At 33.7% G+C, this 18,520-nt stretch overlaps 1 protein-coding gene across 3 annotated transcripts in view; it reads left to right on the forward strand.

Moving 5' to 3' along the window:
* POLK (DNA polymerase kappa) overlaps nucleotides 1–17,002 on the forward strand; it is a 79,511-nt gene extending 62,509 nt beyond the window's left edge. For 2 of the 3 annotated variants that reach the window (XM_007114892.4, XM_028492982.2), the window contains 9 exons: nucleotides 697–936; nucleotides 2,098–2,222; nucleotides 3,541–3,707; nucleotides 6,083–6,115; nucleotides 9,123–9,219; nucleotides 11,696–11,867; nucleotides 13,572–14,531; nucleotides 15,101–15,143; nucleotides 15,378–17,002. In XM_007114892.4, coding sequence (XP_007114954.1) covers nucleotides 697–936; nucleotides 2,098–2,222; nucleotides 3,541–3,707; nucleotides 6,083–6,115; nucleotides 9,123–9,219; nucleotides 11,696–11,867; nucleotides 13,572–14,531; nucleotides 15,101–15,143; nucleotides 15,378–15,462 — 1,922 coding nt within the window. In that variant the 3' untranslated portion in view covers nucleotides 15,463–17,002. The remainder of the gene's footprint in view (nucleotides 1–696; nucleotides 937–2,097; nucleotides 2,223–3,540; nucleotides 3,708–6,082; nucleotides 6,116–9,122; nucleotides 9,220–11,695; nucleotides 11,868–13,571; nucleotides 14,532–15,100; nucleotides 15,144–15,377) is intronic. The other variant, XM_028492984.2, reaches the window with a different exon arrangement.
* The last annotated feature ends 1,518 nt before the right edge of the window (nucleotides 17,003–18,520 follow it).

Here is an 18,520-nt window from a genome sequence, read left to right on the forward strand (position 1 = left end):
ATACCACAAAAAAAAAAAAAAAAAAAAAAAAAAAAAAAAAAAAAGAATTTATATATTTAAAGAAATATAACTTCCAGAAGTAATTTCTATTTATTTCAAATGTGCTCTTAGTAAAAGTGATACTTTATAAGCAAACAAGTCAAAATTAAAATCAGCATTTGAAAGAAGAAAATTCAGATTATTTAACATTTGAAAAGTGCTTTCATGAATGAAAAAATTTTTTAGGCTTTTTTCCCCTTCCAAAAGCAAAATTTATCTTTGAGGCATAATTGCTCTATGTTGCTTAACGCCTTTTTCCTTATTCCTAAATTCTAATTTAAGAAAGTTCTTTTTTTCCTCTAGAGGTGAGTAAAGAAAAAAACCTTTCATCTTTTTGAGAAAAAAGTACTGTGAATCTAATTCCAATTCTGGGTTTCAATTAATTTCAGTACAAAAATTATTGAGATGTACATAAGATATTTCGTTTTAAAATGTATACAATGGAAATGGATAATATTCCTTTCAAGAAAAACTTAGAATCAGTGTTTTCTTTGGTAAACAGTTAAAAATATAAATGCTAACATTTCTGCTCTTGGTTCTTAGAAAGAAAACTAAACTAGATTTGTTTTGTCTTTAGAAAGACTGTAGGGAAACCTAATTTATGAAGTATGTACTTTTTAAAATGAAGATGAATTACTGTTCCTGTTTATAATTTAGATAAACCAGGAAAGAAAGTTAATAAACTGTGTGAGCAGGAACGATCCATCTCTCCTCTACTTTTTGAAGATAGTCCTCCTGATTTGCAGTCCCCAGGAAATCCTTTCCAAGTGAACTTTGAAGAACTGAATAATCTTCAAATACTCCAAAACTCAATTGTTTTTGGAACATCAGCTGAGGAAGTGGTAAAGGAAATTCGTTTCAGAATCGAGCAAAAAACTACACTGACAGCCAGTGCAGGTACTTAAAAGGATATTGATGGTTCCAATAGTTATAATTTTCAGACTAGCTAACATAGTGTAATATTAGTAGTTTCTCACTATAAAGGGTAGAGTAACATTTTACTTAGCTGTTTTTTTATTAACTTCTGACAATTTACCTATTCAGAATACTGTGAACCTATAGGTAAATTGGAATTAAGCACAAAAGCCCATGTGTCCAAAGCAAAAACTTATCATAAAGCTCATGTAGCTATCTTTTTTGAAACACAAAATATATTTTAATTGGTTTTGGACATAATACTTTGTTTTCCCTTTGAAGACTTACAGTGCAAGAGAGACCACAGATGTCCACACAAAATATGGATGAGACAGGAAAAAACACCAACTAGCAACATAGCAATCTAGGATCATCTGGTGAAGGGAAAAAGAGCTTTACATATGCCAATAACTCATGAGGGTATCACTGTGTCTTAGCAAAGAAACTGATATTCATGAGGACCCTAGATTATCTTAAGAAAGCCATATTATGATTGGGTTAGTCTTTTCTTCCTATGCCAAAGCATGAGAATAAGTAATAAATTTTAGAAAGATGTGTATAAAAATTGAACTATTTGATGACCATAGTTGAATATACCTATTTCAAGTTATCTTAATCATTAAGACACCTAGAAATTATAAAACACCTCTCTGAAAAGGGGTAATTTGCTTTGTGAGTAGCATAAAAAGGATACACACATTTCATTATCGTTTTAAATATACTGGAAACAGAATCTTTGATTTTTTTTTTAATGTGGATAATCTATACAGAAGACCTTTTCAAAGAGTAAACATCCATCCTAAATTATATTCTCGATCTTTTCTGTAAGACAGCCCTGTATTCCTACTAAATATAGTAAGTAAACTAATAATATCACTTAAACTCAGAAATTACTCTTAGACTTTAAAATGCCATGGAGATTTAAATATTCCTCATTTCTGCTGCCACAATAACTAATACAATTCCTTTTCCTAAAACCATAGCAAGCCCTGGGGAGATAGATAGTAATCAAACGTTATTTTTAAAGTAGCATTCCACATCATTTCAGATTTTTGCATTTAATTTTTTTTCTGTGTTGTTATCACATATTTTAAAATCATACATATCATGTTCTTTGAGTCATCAGAGTGTTCTTCTTTTAAGGCATTGCACCAAATACAATGTTAGCAAAAGTATGCAGTGATAAGAATAAACCAAATGGACAATACCAAATTCTTCCTAATAGACAAGCTGTGATGGACTTCATCAAGGACTTACCCATTAGAAAGGTGAAATTTTATGCAAAATTTGTCGTCAATATACATACTCGGTGTTCTGAAGAAATACTATTTAGGATGATAGTAATCATTCTTTCAGAAACTTTTTAAAATGATAGCTAACAAGCAAGAATGATAATGGATGATTTAATTTGGACTTGAAGAAATCTTTCTGTGAAATCCTAAAAGTGAGGTTTAGGAAGCTTGTCTGTTGAAAAGTTTGTTGAAAAGATTTAGAATTTTAATTGTTTTTGACCAGAAAAAAAAACCCCAAATACTTTACCATCTTTAAAATGGTAAAATGATCCCTCAGGGATTATAGAAAGGGTATATTTTATTATTTTTTTTACAGCTTCTAGATTGTTCTGCATATATATGCTTTTTAAAAAATAATAATTGCACTATACACTATTTGATGTTCTAGGGCTTGCTTTCCTGACTCAGCATAATGTATATTAGTGAATCTAAATAAACATTTTCAACGCTCAGAAGAAAGGCTATATCAAAATATATAATGTATAATGACTACTGAATAGCTTAGTATATGTAAGATGTAGCTATAAAGCAGTGTTTTCCAATGTATTTTTAAGGTATGAATGGGTGTTCTGTTAAAAAAACGTTCTGTGGTCAAAGAACTTTGGAATATACCACCCTTGGTGGGTCACAAGAGATATTAATTTATTGAAGATTCATAATTCTTACAATAAAAAAGTTCATTTAAAGTTTGTTTATCCTAGAAACAGACTCATTGTTACAGAGAACAAACTGGTGGTTTCCAGAGGGGAGGGGGTTGGGAGTTGGGCAAAATAGGTAAAGAGGATTAAGAGGTACAAACCTGGAGTTATAAAAAAAATGTCATGGGATGTAATGTACAGTATAGAGACTATAGTCAGTAATATTATAATAACTTTGTATGGTGACAGATGATTACTAGACTTATCGTGGTGATTGATTCATAACATATATAAATGTTGAATCACTGTGTTGTACCCCTGAAACTAATATAATGTATGTCAACTATACTTCAATTTTAAAAAATTAAAAGGGAATAAAAAGTTGTTTATCCTACCATTCCCTAAGTTTATATGACCACAGAACTCTTTTTTAAATGCTTTTTAAAAATTCCATGAAATTTAAAATTTTTAATTTTCATGGAACACTAGTTTAGGAAATATAGCCAAAAAGTAACTAAAGCCGTTCTCTTGTGTGACTTTTGAAACTAGGCACATTATTTATACCTTTTATTAGTTATAAAATGTATGATGAGATTATAATATCACTTCTTATCTTAATTTTAAAATGTATTAATGATAAATTGATTCTTTTCTAGGTTTCTGGAATAGGAAAAGTTACAGAGAAAATGTTGAAGGCCCTTGGAATTATTACTTGTACAGAACTCTACCAACAGAGGGCATTACTTTCTCTCCTTTTCTCTGAAACATCTTGGCATTATTTCCTTCATATTTCCCTGGGTCTAGGTTCAACACACCTGGCAAGGTATCTGTATTTATAATTATTCTGCTTTTTCTTTATCATTTGCTGAAATAACAGTTTTCACCATTGAGATAGAGACTACAAGGGTAACATGTTTTAAATTTCTTTTAGGCTAGCTCAATTCAGAATATAATTTTTGAATTAGAGTCAAAAGATTGGATGTGAGAGAAAAGGAAAAGAGGAATAAAAAGTCTCTCCTAGGTTGTTGGCTACAGCAGTTGGATAGAGGGATAAGAGGAATGATGGGTGCTTTGTTTTCTGTACCTGTCTTGTTCTTTGTTCAGAACGTAAGAATACTGGTGATCAGTTTGCTGGGGTAAGAAAGATGGCTCATACTCCAGAACTCACCCTTTAAGCAAGTAGACTTAACGATTCTTTGAAAGCCTTCATGAACTACCTGGATTTCTTCTCTTTTCCAGATTTGTAAATGATTCATTCATTCAGTACTGAGTACTTTGTGTTAGGCACTGTTCTAGGCACTGGGGATAATAGCAGTAAACTAGACAAAGTCCCGCCTTCATGGAATTTGCAGAGTAGTGTGGGAAATAAAAAGTAACCAAATAAACACATGGAGAAAGTAAGGCAGAGTGGGGGCATAGACGTTGACTTGGGGGTTAAGAGATGGGGTTGGCAGCGGTTCTCCAGAGGCAGAGACCTGAAGGGGCCAGCCGTGCAAAGATCTAAGAGAAGAGGAAACGGCTAGAGGAGAGGCCCTGTGTTTCCTCCCTGCCACTCTTTCATCCAGGTCTTAAAAAGAAGGATCCCAGAGCTAGAAGGGTACACTGTTTAGGGTAGGTGAAAAGAAGGCACTAAAAACAAGAATGAAAATTAACACTGGGTACTATTTTTACGATTTTGTTATCATCTTGTTAGCCTGCCCTCAAAATAACTCTTTTATATTCATATAGTTAAACTAAAGGAAAACAAGAAGATTACTGAGGAGGCATATAAAATAAGTTTGATTAACCAATTAGACCTGCTAAATCTTACAGAGATTGCAAGGCATGTGCTATTATTTTTCTCATCTCTCCATGCTCCTCATTCTTTCAAGTCCAGGTAGCTGACTTTGATCTTGAGTGGATATAATGAAAGATAAGAGAAAGACATCACAGTACTATAAATAACCCAGTATATGAAGGTGATGAGAAATAAAACTTTCTTCTTTAATCCAAAAATTATCCTCTTTTTATTTCCATAGTGCTTGAAAACAATATAGTTTTTAATATAACATAGCACATATTAATTAACCTGTGGTAGAGATGCAGTTAATGCTTTTAAGTGAAATTCATAGGTAATTTTTAACAGTATAAAATAGCAAACTTACCTTCCCTTCTATCTACATTCTCTGTTTCCCTAATTTGCTTTATTTTTTAATCTGTAGTACTTCTCCCCTACTAACCTGTTCCATATTTACTGCTGTGTTTATTTGTCTCCCTCCACTCCGATATGTTTCTTTGTAACTTTTTTTTAACATTAGTTTATTTATTTGGTTGCACTGAGTCTTAGTTGTGTCAGGAGGGCTCCTTTGTTGTGGCTTGCAGGCTCCTTAGTTGTGACATGCGAACTCTTAGTTGTGGCACACATGTGGGATCTAGTTCCCTGACCAGTGATCGAACCCAGGCCCCCTGCTTTGGGAGCACGGAGTCTTAACCACTGTGCCACCAGGGAAGTCCCTAAAATATAAGTTTCTTAAAGGTAGGCACTTGGTCTGTTTTGTTCATTACTGTTATCTCCAAGGCCTAGAACAGTGCTTGATTCATAATTGGTTTGTGAAATATTAGGAAAATGAATAGTCTACATGTCATTTCAGCTTTTTGGTTTTAACTACTCCTACCAGAGCAGCTAGAATCCAACCAAACTAGGTGGTTCAGATTCCCAATCATCGTCCTGTTGCTGTATGGCAAATTTTTACTGAGCTTCTATAGAGTGGTATAAGTGAATAATAAATAGGCTATCATTAATGTACTAGGCCAAAAACTAGATAATGGATATTAAATTATTTAAAATTTAATTATATCTTATAACTGCAAGCCATTATGCTACTACCTTCCGTTGGTTTATGTAAGTTGTGATTTTTTATATTCAGGCTTTTAATGGAAACAATTTATAATATCATCCTGTTTTCAAATTTGTTCTCTTTGATAGATATAGACTTGATCCATCACACATGTAATTATATTAGCATATCTTTCTACATTCTTTGGTGATAGTTTTATTTTTAGATTAAAAAACTCACTATGTTTCATGATGTATAACTTTTAATCTAAAACATTGAGACCTCTAAAGGGTAACTGATGTAAAATCATCTTGATTGACTAAAAGAAACTCAGTCTTCTTTGAGAAAGCAAATAAAAGCTTTTTTTTTTTTTAATTTCAAGGGATGGAGAGAGGAAAAGCATGAGTGTTGAGAGGTAATGTTTTGTTACTAATTATTCATAATTTGTATTATTTTAAACTAATTTTTAATTTTTAGTAAATTATCACTGAAATTTAAAAATCTATTTGCAAACCAAATAACAATTTTCAGCAGTTGGTACTCCTACAGTACATATTCCAGTGCAATGCTTTATTATCTTTGCTTGCTATGCTCTCAATGGGAAAAAGTTTAACTGCAGTTTATTTTTTTTAATGTTGGTTTTGTTCCTATTCAGTGAAAACCAAGCATTTTAGGATTCTAAATCTTAATTTCTAGGCTTATTTATAAGAAAAATTATACTGAGTAGTTATTTGGGAAATTTAAGAAATGATGATGGAAATTCTTCCTGAAGTTCTTCAAATATTGGTGAATAACCATAGGCATCAACTAGTAAGATACTGATGAACGAGAGCTTAGAGGTGATCTAGTTCAGTGGTTTACAATCTTGTTTGAAGTCAAATGAAATCTTGATGGAACCTTATTGTTTTGGGAAATATGTCATTGTTTGAAAAGTCCCTCGCTTATCTCCTCAAAGAACCAAAGTTCCACTAAGACATTTCAGAACTGCGGACCTAGTATAAGGTTGTGTTCATTTTGCACATATATTATTCATGATCAGAAAAGCTGAATGACTTTTTTTTGAATTTTATTTATTTATTTTTTATACAGCAGGTTCTTATTAGTAATCTATTTGATACATATTAGTGTATACATGTCAATCCCCATCTCCCAGTTCATCCCACTGCCTCCACATCCCCCCCCAGCTTTTCCCCCTTGGTGTCCATGTTTGTTCTCTATTTCTGCCTTGCAAACCAGTTCATCTGTACCATTTTTCTAGATTCCACATATATGTGTTTATATACAATATTTGTTTTTCTCTTTCTGACTTACTTCACTCTGTATGACAGTCTCTAGGTCCATGTATATGCCCAGTAGTGGGACTGCTGGGTCATATGGTAATTCTATTTTTAGTTTTTTAAGGAACCTCCATACAGTTCTCCATAGTGGCTGTATCAATTTACATTCCCACCAACAGTTCAAGAGGGTTCCCTAGAAAAGATGAATGACTTTTACAAGACAACACACTCAGTAAATGACTTTGATAAAAATTGCTGTTTTAGGCTGTGATTTACATAAAAACAATCAAAGGAAAAGAGGGGAAAAAAGCATCCAAAAGTGAGATAGTATCATCCTATTTAATGATTTTTTCTTCTATTTTGTCTTTTGTTATTGAGAACATTGCTTGCTGTACAAGAATATTAATATTAACTAATATTAATATTTCTTAAGAAAGGGCCACCAAGCCAATAGAAAAAAGTAAACAAAGATCTAATTAGTTAACAGAAAAGACAGTACAAATGGCTTTATAAACATGTGAAAATAATCTCAGTCTCCGTATAATTTAAGAAATTCAGATTGAAAATTCTCTGAGATAACATTTTTCACTAATCAAGTTGGCAAAGATGCACACTCTATTGGCAAGACTATGGGAGTGAAAAAGCTATTAAACTCTAAAGGAGGGTGTACTAGTTTCTTATTGGTGGTATAACTAATTACCACAAATTTATTCTCTTACAGTTCTGAAGGTCAGAAGTCCTAAAATTAAGGTGTCATCAGGGTTGCATTCCTTTTAGAGGCCCCAGAGGAGAATCCATTTCCTTACTAAAAGCTTCTAGAGGCTTCTTGCATTCTTTGGCTCACGGCCCAATTCTCTATCTTCAACTGTCACATTTTGTCTTTCTTTGACTCTTACCCTCCTGCCTCCTTCTTACAAGGACCCTTGAGATTACATTGGACCTACCTGGATAATTCAGGATAATCGCCCCATCTTAATTTAACCACATCTGTAAAGTTCATTTTACCATGTAAAGTACTAGATTCTGATAGATTAAGATTTGAACATCTTCGGGGACCATTATTTTGCCTACCACAGGGGGCAAGCAATTTGGCAGTATCTATCAAGATCACAGATACACATGTACTTTGATCCCACAGTTCTTTTTCTAGGCATTCATTCCACTGGTGTAATCACATGTCATTTTACATGTATACATGGTTATGCACTGCATTCTTTTTGTGATAGCAAAAGATTGGAAATAAGTTTCTACAAATAGAGGATTGGTTAAATGATCTTACATCTTTAAATTGGAATTTATGCTGCCATATATAAATGAAATTATTTACTTATAGGGAACTCTCACCAGGATGAATGAGAAAAGCAAAGTGGTAAATAATGTATCTAATATTCTACTGTTTATATAGGGGAAATGTTTGCTTTTATATGCATACAGTATTCTAGAGGAATAAATAATGAATAGGAAGCTGGCAATATTGGTTGCCACTAGGGAAGAAAACTGGGTAACTGGGAATAGTTAGAAGGGGGACTTTTCACTGAATGACTATTCAGGGTTTGCTCGGGCTTTTTTTACTGGTTACCCCACTCTCTCTTTAGTGTCTTTATGTTAATATGACCTTTCAATACCCTTGTGCAGATGAAGTCACAAGTTCTACATTTAATCTTACCAGCCCTCCATTTCCGGTTGCCTATTAGATGACTTTATGTAGGTGCCACGAACCAACCCCTTAAATCTACTTGAAGATAATTCGCTTACAGAAAATACACATGCAGTAATTGGAATGTTGTACTCATTTGTACTTTCTTAAGATAATCTTTTGTAGCAGAGTCTGTATACATATGTATCCTAATTTTTTGTAAATTTTGAGGACATTATCCTTATATGTTGGTGACTTTAATCATCTTTTAAAAAATATTGTAGAGAGCAAATGCACCTTTGCTAATCAGTTTAGCTATAAACAATCTTCCATTATTTAAGAAGATCTTGGATGTTTTTACTTAATCATATCTTAGTTCATCTGAAAACTTTATTCTGTACTGTAGAAAATATAACTTAATTCTAGGCCATTTACATGTACTATATCATTTCTAAAGTATACTGAATTGTAGTTTACTTTGTGCACCGAAATCATTCTTGCCTTTCTAGGACATTCAGTGAGATAAGTAAAGCAGAAGAACAGTACAACTTGTGCCAAGAACTTTGCAGTGAACTTGCTCAAGATCTGCAGAAAGAAGGACTTAAGGTACTTTATTTTTATGCAGTGTTCTTAGTTTTCTAAATTTTTAATAATAAAAAGCTACCTTAAACCAAGAGTTAGATAAATACAAATTGGGATGTGTCAGAAAAGAGAGTTCTTGTCTTCAATAGAGACAGATTGAATTCTGACCCTTACCTGAGGCCTAGAATGAGGTCATTTTATGAGAAGCAACTTATGAGGCTGGAGTGGTTCCAATATAATTCCAGAGAAGTTTATATTACCTCGGGAGTACATTTGAATAAGTTCAAAATCAGAGTTATATTGGCAGTAAAGAATAAGGGATAGGGAAGGATTTCCCTAGAACTGTGCTTGTTATAAACGCCTTTCCAATTATCCTTTAATGTCATTGTCAGGTAGACAGTGACCTTCTGGAATAGGCATTTTGTTTCAAGGCCTTAATCCAGGTTGCTTAACACATTGAGAACAAAACCTGGAAGGCTTTGAACTTTGTATTTTATAATCTTCACTCACAACAATCCATGTTTAGTATTTTTCCAACATTCTCAAAACAGAGGTAGAGTTATTACAAAGTATAATACAAAAGCAATAAAAAGTTATTACAAAGAAAGGAATAGCTGATGAATATTTTTTTATAATCCTCTGTTATACCTTAAATATATAGAGTTCTTTTTAAAAAAATTTTTAAATAAACTTAATTTTAGAATCATTTCAGGTTTATAGAATAGTTACAAGGATAATATAGAGATTTCCAGTATACCCAGTTTCCCTCATTATTAACATCTTATATTATCATAGTACATTTGCAAAACTAAGAAACGGACACTAACACATTTCTGTTAACTAAATCCAGACAGTATTTTTGTTTTACCTGTTTTTTTCCATTCATGTCCTTCCTCTCTTCGTTCCAGGGTTCAGTCCAGGGAACCACATTGCATTTAGTTGTCATGTCTTCCCAGTTTCCTCTAGTCTGTGACAGTTTCTCTGTATTTCCTTGTTTTTCATGACCTTGACAGTCTTGAGGGATACTAGCCAGGTATACTACAGAATGTCTTCCAATCTGGGTTTGTCTGATGATTTTCTTATGATTAGACCAGGGTTGTAGGTTTTTAGAAAAAATACCACAGAAATGAAGTATCCTTCTCATCACATCCCATCAAGGTATATGATAGCCACATGATATCACAGGTGAGAATAACCATCCTCACTTGGTTAAAGTAGTGTTTGCTAGGCTTCTCCACTGTGAAATTACTATTTTTCCCTTTCCATGCTCTGTTCTTTGGAAGTGAGTCAATAAGCCTAACCTACACTCACAACCTCCAGGAGGTAGCAAAATATACATAACAAAATTTACTGTTTTAACTTGCTAAGTATACATTTTAGTGGCATTAAGTACATTCAGATTGTACAACCACCAACACTTTTGATCTCCAGAACTTTTTCATTATCCCAAAGTGAAACTCTGTATCCATTAAGCAATAACTGTAAAGGAGTTCTAACATGTACATTTAACATAATATCTGGCATATAGTAGGCACACAATAAGTGTGAGCTGTCCAGAAGATCTTTTCAATGAGGTCCCCTTAGAAAGATTTTTTTTCCTATCTTTTTAGGTACTGAATTAACCTCAAAAAAAGAATCAGTAAAAAGAAAAGTAATCAGTTAACTTTGCCCTTTATATAAAAGTCTTTTATAAAAAGTCAGTTGGGGGCTTCCCTGGTGGCGCAGTGGTTGAGAGTCCTCCTGCTGATGCAGGGGACACGGGTTCGTGCCCCGGTCCGGGAAGATCCCACATGCCGCACAGCGGCTAGGCCCGTGAGCCATGGCCGCTGAGCCTGTGCATCCAAAGTCAGTTGGGGAGGGAAGTAATAATTACTGACTAAAATGGGATTTTTAGATTACTTATGGATTTCAGTTATTCTTTATGACAATATTCATTACCATGTGTTTTTTTGTAATTGTAATAGTTAATATTTATTGCCATTTATGTCAGGCACTGTTTTAGGGTCTTTATTTAATGAATGTTGATCTTTAGCATTGAATGATCTCAACACCAAAGAATTAAAATTGTAAGTTTAGTGTTTTGCCGTTATAAGACCTGTCAACTAGCGTGTCATTGGAGTTCTTCCTTCCTAGAAATTTCTCTTATATAGAAACTATTATATGATGCAGTTGACAAACATAGGGAAGGGAGTGTGGTTACGAAAACTCTATGATCAGCCCCTAGACCATTAAAGATTGAGTTATTATTTTATAACATAAGCCAAAATTGTGTTTGTTTTTGCTGTCTTTCATTAGTGTTTTGTTTAGGCACAGAGGGTAGGGCAACAACTCCTCCTCCTCCTCCTCCAAAAGCTCCACATTACCATGTTTTTGTAAATAATTGATTATACTTCCGTACTCTGTGTACATAAGAGACCTTTCTGAATTTTTCTAATCTGTAAAATAACTTTTTTCTGGAAGTTAAAGAGCCATATATAATAATGTGTTCTGTTTGTTACAGGGTAGAACTGTTACCATTAAGCTAAAGAATGTGAATTTTGAAGTAAAAACTCGTGCATCTACAGTTTCATCTGTTGTTTCTACTGCAGAAGAAATATTTGCTATTGCTAAAGAATTGCTAAGAACAGAAATTGATGCTGATTTTCCACATCCCTTGAGATTAAGACTTATGGGTATGACTTTTCTTTACTTGTTTTTCCTTAAATCTGCTAGACTTTTCCATATATTCAACTTGGGAAATATTCTCGCCTCCATTTTATTTCTTGAACCTGTTTAGGAAGTTGTACTTATGCTACTGCCATTTTTCTTGATTCTTAGAACCTGATGCATGTGAAGCCACAATCATTAGTTTAATTCCAGTAAGAACCAGTTAAAGTCGTTCTTTTCCTCACTACTTACTGAAATCCTTGGGGTTAGGGATCTTTCAAAATTTTAAACTTTTCAGATTTTAGAAAGCAAATTCAGTGCATGTTGAGTATATTGTATAATACTCCTTTGGGATCTGAAGCAGCACTTCATGATCAAACACATTATTATTTCTGTAGCAAAACAAAAAAATATTCACAGTGAGTTGTAAAGACTCTAAATAGTCTCACACGAATCTTGTCATCAATTACGATTTGTTGCTTACAATTTTCAGAGCTTTTTGGATTTCAGAATTACAGATAAGGGATTGTGGCACAATAAAACCACATTTCTAGCCATCACGTGGTAAAAAAAGACAAACCATCTTTCCAAAGTGAACGAGTGAGAGAATGTTTAGGGATAAGCACTCCAAATACCAACTTTACCGCTAAGAATGGGTCATTAGCCATACTTTCACATATGAAAAATAGCACACACTGAAGTCAATTTGAATAAAGTATGTTAACTAAAAGAGCTAAAGAGTGGATGTTAATAGCAGCTTTATTTATAATTGCCAAAACTTGGAAGCAATCAAAATGTCCTCCAGTAGTAGGTGAATGGAAATTGTGGTACGTCTAGACAACAGAATATTATTCAGCACATAAAAGAAATGAGCTATTGGAGTAGAGGGTGGGGGAGAAGAAAAGAAATGAGCTGTCAAGCCATGAAAAGACATGGAGGAAACTTATATATTATTAACTGAAAGAAGCCAATCTGAAAAGGCTACATCCTGTATGATTCCAATGTATGACATTCTGGAAAAGGCAAAACTATGGAGATACTAAAAAGATCAGTGGTTGTCAAGGGTGGGGGGAGGGAGGAATAGGCAGAGCACAGAGGATTTTTAGGGCAGTGAAACTATTCTGTATGATGCTATAATGGTGGATACATGTCATTGTACATTTGTCAAAACCCATAGAATGTACAACATCAAGAGTGAACCCTAATGTAAACTATGAACTTTGAGTAATAATGTCGTGTCAGTATAGATTCATTGATTGTAACAAATGTACCACTCTGGTGTAGGATGTTGATAGTGGAGGAGGAGTGCATGTGTGGGGCAGGTAGTATACAGGAACTCTCTGCACTTGCTACTCAACTTTGCTGAGAACCTAAAATTGCTCTAAAAAATAGCGCCTACTGCAAAAACGGGAGCTAAAGAATCTATGCAATTGACTCCACTCCAATTAGTTACTCGATATTTAATGGTATCATGTGTCAGGTATTAACTGAAAGACCTATATAATCATGCTAACTCCAGTAGATACTTACTATTTAGTATACCCAGCTTTATAAAGGAAGTTAATTTCTACTCATAATACCACCTTTGAAAAAGCATCCTTTAATTCAGAAAATACAGTGTTGCTTATTATTTTTGGCTAAACAGCCTTTTTCATATATGTTGTAATAGTATTATGCAAAATGTCTTTATTGAATTTGAAATGGATTAATTATGGTTGGTTTTAATATAGGGGTGCGGCTATCTAGTTTTCCCAATGAAGAGGAAAAGAAACACCAACAAAGGAGCATTATTGGCTTCTTACAGCCTGGAAACCAAGCTCTGTCAGCCACCAGGTGTATCCTAGAGAAAACTGACAAAGATCAGTTTCTAAAACCTCTAGAAATGTCTCATAAGAAGAGTTTCTTTGATAAAAAGCGATCTGAAAGGAATTGGAGCTACCAGGACACATTTAAATGTGAAACTGTAGATAAACAAAGTTTACAGACATCACAATCCTTCCAAGTTTTAAAGAAGAGGATGAATGAGAATTTAGAAACATTGGAGAATTCAGATAACTGTCATGTATTTACCTGTCCTGTTTGCTTCAGGGAGCAAGGAAACATCAGTCTGGAAGCCTTTAATAAACATGTAGATGCATGTCTTGATGGACCTTCCATCGGTGGAAACTCTAAAATGTCCTCACGTTCACATGCTTCCTCTACAGAAGTGAATGAGAAAGAAAATGTACATGATTCTGTTTCTGTCTGTGAGAAGCAGGATTATGAAAGTCATCAGAAGAATACAGAGATCATATCAGTAGATTCTGTAGAGTTGGCAGAGACTACTGGTAATCCATCTAATACAGAAGGTGTAGATGCTCTAAGTAATAAGCACAGCGAAGAGGAATGTTCTAGTCTTCCAAGCAAATCGTTTAATATGGAACACTGTCCTCAGAATTGTTGCGCTGTTTCACTGGAAAATGAAGATGTTGCGTCATTAAGAAGGAAAGAGCCCCTACAACCTTATTTATATGAAGTGATCAGTGACCAAGTCCTCGTTTGTCCTGTTTGTAATCTAGAACAAAAGACTTCAGATCTTACCCTATTCAATGTGCATGTAGATGTTTGCTTAAATAAAGGCATTATCCAGGAACTGAGAAAGGATAAGTTTAATCCAGTTAACCAACCCAAAGAAAGCACCACAAGTACTGGTGAGTTTACAGTTATTTTAAAGAACTTGATTTTCTAGGAATGTTTTATTAAAATTGAGATTGTTGTTAAATCTGAAACATATACCTTGAAAGGGATAGTTCATGTACGCTGCCATTTAGGAAAATGTTATCTTAACGGTGGGTTAGAATTAGCTGAAGACATTAGATTTTAAATTTTGGGAAACCTCTGGTTTGGGCTTGATTTAGCACAGAATGAACTAAAAGGTTTAGGGAGCTGAGTGATCTAATCAAAACAGAAATTCCTTCAGAGAACACTTGCCAAGGCACAGTGGTAAATTAACTATAATTATATAGCCAAAAAGCCTCTTTAACTTGTTTTTTGGTAGTTCCGACTCTAACCCAACTTCAAAATCAGCTGTAATGCTAATGAAACCAGTAAATTACAAAGAAATTATGCTATACATTAGTTTCTGGTATATATAAATTCGAACAATGTAGTACTAAGGAGGTTTTTATTATCTTTAATCAGTCAACCTTAACTCTTTAAATTTTTAGAAAGCTTTTTAATTATTTCATGTTATTCATTGTGGAATTTTTTCCCTCTAAAGATAACTCAGGCAAAGTACAGAAGATTGGAACAAAAGCAAACAGGTATGGCTAATGTGAGTTTTAATAAAGCTGGCTATGAAATTGTTATATATTGAGATCTGATTTTTAAGAAATGTTAAAATTTGCTTTTAGAAATCATTAAGTAAAAGTTTTAAAATCAATTATTTGCATAAACAATTTTTTAAATCTCTTCATGCAGTTTATTATTTTATATTTTTTTGTTTTTTGTTTTGTAGTTCTTCATGCATTTTAATTGCATGTTCTTCTTTTTTCCAGGCCAGGACTGATGACAAAGTACTCGGCATCAAAGAAAACAAAACCAAACAGTCCCAGACACACCCTTGATATATTTTTTAAATGAACGTTGAACATTTTATCATTAATTTTTGATTGAAACTTGTTATCTTATAATCAATGAATGTATTCTTCCTCATTCCAGGCTTACAGATTCACTGAGTGAAAGGCAAGTGCAATAAGCCCTCCCCAAATGACATTTCCTTTATATGAATTTGGAATATATACTAATTTACTTTTGTATATTTTTTTGATAACAACGAGAATTTCACTTCCATTATACTTCAATTGGAAATCAGTCCTGTTAGAGATAATTTTAAAATGAGAAGTTAGGAATGGGATCAGGAAGTGATTTCTTTCTTTATTATGTTTTATAGTGAATATAAAAACTTACATTTATAAGGGCTCTCAGAAGTTCAGATAAACTTATCTGAATTTTTCAGCACTTAACCACTTTGTTGGCACTGGACTGCTATGTTTGATCTTAGTATCTTCTACAACTTTGTATAATTATATTTTAGCTCCTAGTATCTTCAGATACCTCATGAACATTCATAATTAATACTTATCTTGAGTTCTATGAAGAGTATTAGCTTAGCAGAACTAGCATGAGTGGTTTTGTTACCTTCAGGAAAATAATGTCAGAGTATTATTTGCTGTGTTAAAAGAATTTTGTTTAAAATATGATTATTCATTTGATTTTTTTTAATTTAAAATTTCTTTAATGAATAAGCACTTGGTTCACTTTAAAAAAATATTTAGTCTAAGATTCAAGGTAATTATTTTATCTAGGACTTTTAAATAGCAATATTTCATTCCTTGGCAGTTATATTTGTACTTTACAAAAATCTGTAAAAAAGGATAAATTGTACACTCACTTCATTTTTATTATGACCTTCTAGAGAAGAATGTGCAATTCAAAAGATTAATGTGTGTTAAAACACCTCATTTATCTTAGTTATATTTCTATCATGTTTTCATTAATATTCGTGAAAGAAGACAGCTTAACAGTAGTTAGCATAAGTAGTTGCTCAAAATATTTTTGTGCTATCAGTAGAGGAGTTTTTATCAAAAAAACAATTATTTAATTGAAACATGAAGATGGAACCCATTTTCTATTACTGCTTTAAGGAACTGAATCTTTTGTTCTCATATTTTTGTTTCTTTTAATATTTTATAGCTCATTACCTAAATGTATAACGACAATGTTTTAGGAGTAGCGTAAATTAGGATCTCGCACAACCTTTGGCCAAAGTGGTAATTTGCCTTTAAATTACTAGATGGTTTAAAATTAGGCTTAATGTTTATTAACATACCAATTTCATGCCTAATATTATTATATGCTATGGTGAATACCTAGTTGTAGAGCTATGCTTCTTGATTGTGTGATTTACTTACATTAATTCTCTACAAAATTAAGTTCAATGAAGCACTGATTTAATGTATTGAAAAGTAGATAGCACCATATTTGTTCTTTTCTATCTAGTTTCAAGTTCATTTTTATTGTGTTTTCAACATTAGAGTGAATACTAAATTATTTTCACTTAGATGATTCATTTAATTGAATGTTATCATTTAGTAATATTTAATAAAAATTTAAAATGAAATTTTAAATGTTTAATCTTAAGCCAGTAGAAATGGTTTCCTTACTTTTCCACTCTTTTCCCACCTCTGTTGCTTTCACTCTTATTTTCTTTGCCCAGAATTTTCTCCACATCCTTTTCTGTTTTATCTAATAATCCAAATCATTTTCTTTTTATTATAATTTTGTTTGGGGGCATTCAAAGAAAATACAACAAAACCACAAAGAATAAGCACCTATAATCTTACCTATTTAGAGGGTCAGAATATAGGGAACCACCTGGGAGAACATATTTGCAACACATATAATTGGCAAAATACTAGTATCCAGTATATATATAATCCAGAATATATAAATGATTCCTATGAATCATTAAGAAAAAGACAGACAGCCAATAGAAATTTGGACAAGTGTTTAGATGGCACTTTTCATAGAAAGAAATCCAAATGGCCAAGAAACATGAAAACATCCTCAGCCATTTTAGTAATAGGGAAATGAAAAATAACAAACAAACCACAAAGAGGTATTGTAATACCTTTTCCAGATTCACAAAAATGAAAGGATCCAATGATATTAAGTTTTGGTGATGATATGGAGCAATATGAACTCTTACTTTGAAAACAATCTCTTTGGAAAACTGTTTGTCCTTCTTTAGTAACTCTGAAGATGTGCACACTCAACACCCCAGCAACTGCACTCCTAAATATACGCCTTTGCTGGTTATCTTCCATTTGCCCTCCTGATTTTATTCTGTGCCCTCCACCCTGCTCTTTAAGTTCAGTGAGGCATCATGGCAGCGGAGAGCCACTGCAGAAGGTTTCAGGGAGGAAAGAAGACGAAGTTGTTCATTTATTCCCTCATATACCTTTTGGAAGAATCATGTCAAGCTGGTTAAGTCCCTTGACGAAAGGTCACAGCTTCTTCATATGTCATTTTCTGCTCTCTCTCCAGGTTCTGATAATCCTTTCCTTGCCCTCACCCCTTCATCCTAGGGGTGGCAACAGAGCCTTGCCCTTATTAGCCCTGAGGTGCTGCCCTATCTTTTGTGGTTTCCCCACACCCTGCCCACACCTTTGTAAATGGTCCCTTTCTTTTTTTTTTTTTTTGTGGTATGCGGGCCTCCCTCTGCCGTGGCCTCTCCCGTTGCGGAGCACAGGCTCCGGACGCGCAGGCTCAGCGGCCATGGCTCACGGGCCCAGCCGCTCCGCGGCATGCGGGATCCTCCCAGACCCGGGCGCGAACCCGGTTCCCCTGCATCGGCAGGCGGACGCGCAAGCACTGCGCCACCAGGGAAGCCCGGTCCCTTTCTTAAAAGTCATCTCAAAATACAATTTTTTTCCTGCCAGAGCCATAACTGATACAATGTCTTGGGAAAACTATTGAACATGTTTTTTAGGAAGCATGTGCAAGAATGCACATAGCGGCACGGTAATAGCCAAAAAATGGAAATAAACCAAATATTCAGCACTGGTAGAATAGTTAGATTCTACCATTGTATATTCATGTAGATTCAAACAATAGAATTCTGCACAGTGGTGAAAAT

Source organism: Physeter macrocephalus, chromosome 8 (genome assembly GCF_002837175.3).
Source record: "Physeter macrocephalus isolate SW-GA chromosome 8, ASM283717v5, whole genome shotgun sequence".
NCBI lineage: Eukaryota > Metazoa > Chordata > Mammalia > Artiodactyla > Physeteridae > Physeter > Physeter macrocephalus.